The sequence below is a fragment of the Chaetura pelagica genome, unplaced genomic scaffold, assembly GCF_000747805.2.
Source record: "Chaetura pelagica isolate M959 unplaced genomic scaffold, ChaPel_1.0 scaffold166, whole genome shotgun sequence".
In the NCBI taxonomy this organism is placed as follows: domain Eukaryota; kingdom Metazoa; phylum Chordata; class Aves; order Apodiformes; family Apodidae; genus Chaetura; species Chaetura pelagica.
The window spans coordinates 2316179-2325075 of record NW_009953758.1 but is presented as its reverse complement, the minus strand read 5'-3'; the positions used below and the strand labels follow the sequence as shown (position 1 = coordinate 2325075).

The 8897-nt window shown below is 36.4% G+C and overlaps 1 protein-coding gene across 1 annotated transcript in view; it reads left to right on the top strand.

The window, feature by feature from the left end:
- The first annotated feature begins 1535 nt into the window (after nt 1-1535).
- Nucleotides 1536-8897, top strand: part of KAT6B (K(lysine) acetyltransferase 6B) — a 99836-nt gene continuing 92474 nt past the window's right edge. The window contains exon 1 of the mRNA XM_010000748.1: nt 1536-2403. Coding sequence (XP_009999050.1) covers nt 1783-2403 — 621 coding nt within the window. The 5' untranslated portion in view covers nt 1536-1782. The remainder of the gene's footprint in view (nt 2404-8897) is intronic.

The window sequence follows — 8897 nt, the reverse complement described above, 5'->3', positions numbered from 1 at the left end:
TAGCTAATTTAAATTAAATTGTCTGCTTACAGAACAAGTTATTGTTTTAATACAAATACTTGACATACATGGAACTTTTTTCAAATATAACTTGCATGAGTTATATATATGAATTTATATTTAAAGAGATTTTTGAGAAGGTAGAGGGCAGAGAAGGCATGGGACCAAAAGTGTTTGTTGTGCTTGTACTCTTCCTAGTTGTAGAGGAATATTTCTAACAAGTTGAAAATAATTTAATTACTGCACCAACTCAGCTTTTTTCCTATTTATATTTTACTCAAGTTTCAAACATGATTGAACTGCAAGATGACTTGAGTAAATGAATAAAAATAAGGTCCAAGACTCGTGTAATCATAGATGATATTGTTAGTTATAGGTTACTTGATACAGCTTTACAAATGTAGATTCAGGTTAAGTCAGTTTTAGATTTTGTTGTGAAGCTCTTTTAATCTACTTTACAAGACAATCCATTTATTGAGAATGAAGATTTGCCGCTTCTGTGTTTTATTTTCTTTCCCTTGTTTGGAAGTAATTATACAAGTTATACAAATCAACTTCAGAAATTCTGCCTCACATTTAATGGCAGGAAAAAATAATGCCTCAAATAGATGTGTTTATTTATTAGGTTACTACTGTCTTAGTTTAATTTGTGTTGCTTTTCTATATATATTGTTCTGCAGAATGAATAAACTCCAAATGTTCTTTCAGGTTTCTTAAGTTTTTTTTACCACTGAGTTTTCTATTAGAGTCATATATTCCATAAGAAGAAAATTGTTTCTTAAACTGTAAGTCACTGAAACATATTTTGCCAATGTGACTTCATTAGATATTTTAATACTGACAATTATTTATGTGAAAATGCCTTCTGTTACTTCATTTTAATTTCTATTCCTGAGAGTTTGTATTAAAAATATGTGCCTTTTTACTGCACAACTTACAAGTGCCTTTGTGATTCTTCTCTTTGTTGTAGGGTATTAATGAAGGATCAAATACTAGTAACTCAGTTCTAATATTTTGCTTTTGATTTTTCTGAGTTGTGCAATCAACATGTCAGTGACAGTATACTGTAAGAAATGGTAGTGGTTAATAATTTGACTTTCATTGCTTGAGGATTATTTTTTTGTTTGTTTGTTTTGTTTAGTGAATGTGTTATCCATGCAGATAGCAATTTTATTATACCTGTCAGTCTAGAAATTATTTGTAGGCAGCTTGTTTTACAGAATATTTTCAGATCTCTGGCTGAATTGAAATTGTCTAACAAGTTGGTAGCAGGTTAAATGTTGGGGTGATGGGATTTAGGAAAACGAAATCCACTGAATATTACAAGAAGTGGAAGGAGTTTATGATGGCTTGTTTGCTTTGGGGTGGGAATTGGTGAATGTTTCATATAATCTCGTAAGATTTTTGTATGCTGCAGCATCTACAGTATGATTGCATGTCTGAGGGTGTTATTTTTCTTTTTACTACTTCAGCATTAACTGTATTCTCTACTTGCCTCTTTCTTCTTTTAAAGGTTGCAACCAACTTTCTTGTAAGGATGTTCCAGTGTCATCACCAATCAATCCTTTCTACCTTTCCTTGAAGTAATTGGAAATTTCAGGCAGCAGATATTTCCCTGCTTTTTCAGACTCCTCAGGATGGATATTGTAGAGATGCATCTAAGCAGTGTGTGGAATCCTTTGATTTGTGCTTGAGGTGTGAACAACCTCGGAAAGGTCTGCTAAAAGGATAAGGAGGAACCTCTATGGGTAACCCTTGGCTGGAAACAATTAGTGGTCAACCATGGTAAAACTTGCCAACCCTCTTTATACGGAGTGGATTCTTGAAGCTATACAAAAAGTTAAAAAGCAAAAGCAAAGGCCTTCTGAAGAAAGAATATGTCATGCTGTTTGTGCTTCCCATGGATTGGATAAGAAGACTGTTTCAGAACAGTTGGAGCTTAGTGTTCAAGATGGTTCTATTCTTAAAGTTACCAACAAAGGCCTTGCATCCTACAAGGACCCAGATAATCCTGGACGCTTCTCATCTGTTAAACCTGGCACTATTCCTAAATCTGTTAAGGGATCTAGAGGAGCTTGTAATGAGCTTCGTAATGTGGATTGGAATAAACTCTTGAGAAGAGCAATTGAAGGGCTTCAAGAACCAAATGGTTCCTCCCTGAAAAATATAGAGAAGTATTTGAGAAGTCAAAATGACCTAGCAAATATTTTCAACAATCCTGCTTTTCAGCAGAGGTTGCGTCTGGGGGCTAAACGTGCTGTGAACAATGGGAGATTACTGAAGGATGGACCTCAGTATAGAGTGAATTATGGCAGTTTGGAAAGCAAAGGAGCACCAAAATACACCAGCACTTTTCCAACTTCTCTTCCACCTGTCAGCCTTCTACCCCATGAAAAAGACCAGGTAAGTGTGAAAAATGAGTAAAGGTAGTAATGCAAAAATTGTTCTTTGTTTGTTAACCTAATTAAAAAAATTATTATCTTGGTCTTTGTTTACCTGTTTAAATGTATATAAAGTGAAAATGCATGTAAAAAAACCCATGGAGAATCAGTTCTAGTAAAAGAAGTTCACTTAGCTTCTTATGTCCTGCGTTCTGCATTGGATAATTTGCTCTTGGAATTTTCAGTAGATAAACAGCAGCAGGGAAGAGTACAGCTGTATGCTCACTTCCGGGTGTGATATTGTTCTGTCTTTCCTTGCAGACTGGTGTTGCTGAAATCTGCAATGAGATTTGATTGTGGCCTTTTACTTTGATATTACTCCTGGGTGTACTCATTTTCTTGTGGTTTGAATGCCACCAGAAATACTACCAGTAGAACTCCTGGTATTTAAGAATGTTAGAATTATTATTTTTTAAGATATTTGTAGATACCTCTAAAATTACAGTTAGTAGGAACTGGAGTTAATGTAAATATGCTAGAAGTATAAGTGAAGGTGTTGAAGTGACAAATTGAGTTAAACTGCAGAATCCTATTTTGGTGGACTTTTGAGTTTATTTTTGCCATTACTTGGGCTTTGTTTTCAGGTTAATTATGCACAGGGTTTAATCCTTGAGGGAGAACTGAGTGTCAATTAGTGTTTTATTTATGAAAGTACAGTGTCAAAGATACGTATGTAGGCACTCTTTGATCATTCTTCACTTAGTATAGTGAAGTGTGTTTTGAATGTTCAGTGTATTTGGGGGAAAAAGCTACTTGTACTTTAATTGGCTTACTTGGAGTATTTGTAAGTTGTTGGGTTGGGTTTTTTTGTTTGGTTAGGTTGTTTTCACTTCTCAGTGGTATATTTCAACAGTTCTTGTCATGAAATAACCCAGACAACTTTGCCGTTGTAGAGGTGCCATTAGTGTCTCTAGAAACTTTGTGATGGTTTTCACTTGCCTTCTTTTTTCAAATGACTGTAAGGCCCTTCCCTTGTTTGAGAGTTTGAAGGATGGAGAGTAGAAAGTGCTTGTGTTATAAATACTTGGTCAAGTCCTGAAGTTTGTGGAACTGTCGGTGGTGATGCTACAGATGTTATCTGTAGGTGGATTTTTGTGAGCTTTTCTAAATATATGTTAAGTATTATTACTTGTGGATATCTATCTATTTCTGTCAAATTGGATTTTTCTGATATTTGAAGGGTGCATGGAGCTTTACACTGAGTAAGAATGGAAATTTGGAAGTGTTGCTTACTGTGCAATTACTGCTGTAGCCATACATTATAAAGATGTGATGACTTGTAGCAATAAAGCTGTCTGTTGTTTAAGTACTGAGTGATTTTTCTGTATTTCTTATACTCTAGTGGCATGAAAAATTTGAAGGCTGGTGTAATAAGCTACCTAAATAATTTAGTGGTCTGATGCTTCACCTGATTTTTGTGGAAATAAAATCTCCCTTGTTAGGCTACCTACTGGGACTGGCATTCATTGCAAGGGACATTGGTTGGGTCATGATGCTGCAAAAGCTGTTACTGCTATGGTAAAATATTGGTATAAGAATAAATCTGTCTTTTAGAAGTTAGCCAAACAAATCTGTTCTCTAGTAAGTGTTTTGGCAAGAAATAAACTTTCATTTGGGTGTCTCAAAATTAGCAGTGTGACTTATGTGTTTAAAAACTGTTCGGCATACACTTTTTCCTGACAAAAATAGTTTTGCTGTGAGGTTGGCAAATCAGTAGTTGCATATCAGTCTAGTGCATTGCTTAGTTGTAGTAGTTACGGCACAGGTTTCTGGGCAAATATAGAGACTTGGTTTAAATATCAGATTATGGCTGGTCTTCAAGATATATGGCTAAAGACACTTAAAGGTCAGTTATGAGAGTAACTGTAAATAGGTGTCTCTGTTATTGGGATGTGACTACATGTTCATTTGAAATTGTAGTTCATGAATTAGTAGAACAACACTGTGGGATAACTGTTAGGCTGTTTTTTTGGAACTATTTAAGTGGCAGTATGGAACATGTAGAATGTAGCCAACTGGCATCTCTCAGGAACGGCTAGTCTTTGAAGAAGCTCCTGTATTTTAAAGTTTCTTTGGCTGTTTATGTAGCAAGAACAAGTAAGAGCTGCTTTTTTGTTTGACTTGCTCTTTGTTTATTTGGGCTTCTTTTTTCTTAAAAACTAGAGGTAAAGTTTGAGTATCTCTTCTGTTGACTTTCCTCGAGGAGGAGGAAGGAGGATGTGCAGACATATTTAAATGACTGCAGAAGCTTAAGTAATACTGGCTTTTTTAATGCAAAATTAACATCTCATCAGGTTGAGACAGTTAAAAGATTTAGTGCATCAGAACTTTCTCTGTCAATCCCAACTTTCACACTTACAGTACTAAATGCAGCCTCTGAAGCTTTCTTTTTGAGTAAGTAGATGATGATCAGAAGATATAGTACTGCCTGTGTGGTTTTTTTCTGTAGTTTTTGTTTTCGTGTGGGTTTGTTTTTTCCTTCTCCATCTTCCACTATTCTCCCCTAAAAGCATCAGAGTGTCTAGAGCACTGAGGATTGAGATACTATTGCCATGTAGTACCACTGAAGTTAGTTTTGCAGACCTGGAACCTTGAGCTGTGTTATGCAGTTGTGGGGTGGTTTGCATTTGATGAAATACTTACGTGGAAGAGGGAGCTGGAAGTGCTAAATTTTTCTTTTGGTTGTGGTGATATGGAGCTGCTTTTCTTGCCTTTATATTAACTGGGTGATCCAATGCAACTAGATATAGTCCCCTTGTTTCCTTAGATGTAGAAATAGCTGCGGTTTGTTACAGCAATATAACTTCTAGTACCTTTTCTGCCTGTTATCCGTAAGCCTGGAATGAAGCATTTGTATAAAAATGTTCCATTTCCTTCAAGTGTAATTGTGACTCTTCTGAAAATGGGCAAAGGTGTGTCAACTGAGAGTTATGAGAAGAGGAAGTATGCAGCACCGATGTTTGAATCTTCTCTTTTTCTACCCCTTTCCATTCCCTAGTGTGTGTGTGTGTGTGAAGAGTTGCTTTTTAATTTCTCTGTGAAGAGATGCAAGCATAAGGCACATAGGAAGGACACCTTCCATTGGAAGGTCAGTAGGCCTCATCAGCTGTATGGTGTCTAGGCTGTACGTCATAGAATGTGTCATGCGTAGTATTAATTGCATTTCAAGAGGACATCAGTTATTATTCTGCTGGTTTTATTAAGGTAGACTTTTGTTTGATGTGGACATCTAACTTGTATCAAAGCACTTGAAAAGATGCTTGTTTTGAAGTGCTACATCGGTATGTTAAAGGACCTGAACAGCCTCCAGCCAGAGGTGGGGCTGTCTTGACAATGAAGGAAAACTGAGAACAGTGTCCTTTGGGATGAAGTCATGTGATGTTTGTTTATTTTTATTTCCTGCAAATAACAACACCCTCCCCCAGAAGACAGAAAAGGAAGAGAATTTTTTTCTCAGTCAGTAGATCTATCTTGTGTGCTTCACTGTTGCAGTGCATAGCTGAATTGTTAAAACTAGCTGCTCTTACATGTTTTTCCTTATGTTCAGAGTATCTTAGGTATCTTCTTTCTCGTGCATCACACCTTCTCTCACCCAACATCGCTGGCAAAGGGCTGGATGAGTATGTTAATCAGAAAATGAATTGTAAAATAATTGGTAAACATAATAGGAAAGGGTATGAGCAGAGAGGAAAATTAACCTGAACATGTTGAGTGATACTTAGCTCTTTCATAAGCCTTTAATGCAGTAAAATACACTTCTGGAAATGCAGCAGTAAAGTGGTATTTGAAAGTTATGATCAGTCTTGAAATAGGTTTATGTTTTAAAGTAAGTAAATAAATACAACCTTAAAAAGTGAAGAGGCGATGGCTGTTGTAACATTTTTTTGGAGGACTGTGCGAATGCATAGTACATCTCAGTGGTTACATTTTTGCTATTTTTAGAATAATTATTACTTAGAGTATACTTTGATAGATGCAATGCATATGGAGATGACTTGATCTGTACTGCATTTTCATGGTTCTCTTGAAGGCTTTCTCGAACAGCTTAGCAACTGTTTTAATAATTGTTTCCATCTGATTCTTGGCAGGAAAATTTTTATTAAGCTTTTCCTTTCACTTTCAGTTTGTCCTTCTAAGCTGATTTTCATGCAAGAAAAACTTGTTTTAATAATTTTTCATGCTCTGAACTCTTACCTAATTTTTGTTCTCACCAGCCTACGTTAATTTAGCTTTTCAAAGTTTAACTTGGCATGGGTTGAATTTCAGCTTTCTGATACGTAGCTTGTGCCAGTGTAGACACTGGTTGTTCCTCCTTCTTTCAGGCAAAAGGCCAATCTATAGAAAATTGCGTTTTTGGTATCCAGGCTCCTCCCTGCTCAGTTTTGCAGCTTCCTGCCTTCCTGTGGGCAGGCAATAAGAGACTGTTGGCTGAGATATCCTTGCTTGCTCTGCCTTGTTCCTTCTGGCCACTAGACTTTCCACTGATTAGAAATGAAAAAGTTGGGCAGAATGGAAGTGCTACATAATGTATCTTACAGATTTACACATAAGGGTATGTTCATAATGCTTAACTTTGGAGCTGGCTTTATGTGGGTTCTGTGCTCCTGAGAATGAGTCTGAGCACCAAAATGCAGTGATAGGTAAGTCTCTATGAGAGTGTCTGCACTTCTGTGGTTGAGAAAACAGAAGACAGGGGTATGAAAAAAGGAAAATGAATCTAGGCTTGAACGTGGTCAATCCATAAAATACTATTGTTCAGAGACAGCCTGTTTCTCCCCTTGTAACATCTTTGTGGTGGCAAAAGACTGAAGAATTTCGGTGTTACTCGACATACGCTCTCACATGCCTCTTTCTGTCTCAATTCACAAGATAGCTGTATTTCTTGCTAAGGGTGGCCTACATCTCAGTGCTTGTAGCCCTTGTTCTTGAAGTTGTGTGTTGACTGTTAGGTGCCACTGCTCTCTTGTTTCTCTGCTGTCCCTGTAGCTCCTGAAATGCTTAAGTACCAACTCAGTGCATAGCCAAGTGAATACTTAAGAATGGATCATATTCACAATTGAGATATTGCAGCTTATCAGAAATTGAATAATTACTTACCTCATCTTTTGAGCTTTTAAACCGAAGTGGAAAAGTCTTGTCATTGATAAGTAGCTTGTCTGACTGTAGAAAGATACATCAGGCTTGTGGGTTTTTTTTGTGTTATAAAATTCAGCACATTGGATCAAACATCCTTGTACAAGTTTTCCTGAATTGTATGGTGGGAGAGAAATGTAAAATTGCCATTGCCTAAATTATAGATTGGTTCATAAGGTGGGGCAGGAGGGGAAACTGGGTTCCAGTTTCTGATGTTGTCACTTTATACAGACAGATCTTCTGTTTGGGTTTTCCTATAGAACTATCAGGGAAGACCCCACTAATCATTTTTTTCCAAGCTGTGTATTTAGGAACATAGTTCCTATATAGTTCTGCATTATGTTCTCCTGATTCTATTTACTGCAAAGAGTGATTCTAACATTTTACTTCGAAACCATTTAATTGTAAGGCCTGCTAAAATTTTATTCTCTTGGTAGTTTCTCTTAATAATTAATTGGTGTGATGTACTGTAATGAGTTCTTTATTGAAAGTGACAGCAATAAGTTAAAGAAATCCTGTGTAGTTCTTGCAGTTGTTTATTCATCTGTCCTATTTTCTCTGAGCTCTTATGTCTTACCTATGACTGACATTTGATTCCTAAACTAGAGTTAAGAGGTTTTCCTCCTTGCATTTTTCTTCCCAGGCTTTTCTCTTTAACCACTCAGTGTATGGATATATAAAATCTAGGAATAGCAGAAGTGACTTACATCCAAGGAGAAGTACCTTGCTTCTATATTTAGTCAGTGCTGTATTCTTACCTGTCTTAAGTTTCTTTCCTCTTCTGTGTTCAATCCTAGTGATGGTCTTGACTCTTGGGTGTTTTTTTCCTCTGGCAGCTGAAATTTGGTGTTGTTTCTTGGTTTTGCAGGAACCTTTTTTTAAAATACAACATGTCATGAAAAACCTTGATAACTAGCAGTTGAGGTTGTCTGCTGTTTTTTGACAGACAATTATTTTTGTCAAGAAAGATCCCCAGGTGTAGGTAAACTACCAATCAACCCTAATGTTCCAGTTTGGTGGTTGGAAATGGCAAAAGACTTAAGTTTTGAAAAAAATTCAAGCTAACACTGAAGAATAAATTATTCAGTTGGTGTGAAAGTCTTTACAACTTTGAATTTGTTTATGGTTGTGTTAGCAGCTCTATTCTTGTTACACAGGACTATGTTTGTCTGTGTATTAAGGACAGAGTGCTATTTCCTATGATTTTGAGGGCTTGTTTCAAGTCAATGAAATGAAATGAGGGCAGTTGCTGTTGCGTACTGAACAACACTATTCTGATTGTGGCTGTAGAATTTTTAGGATGAATCACAGCAAATCAGACAC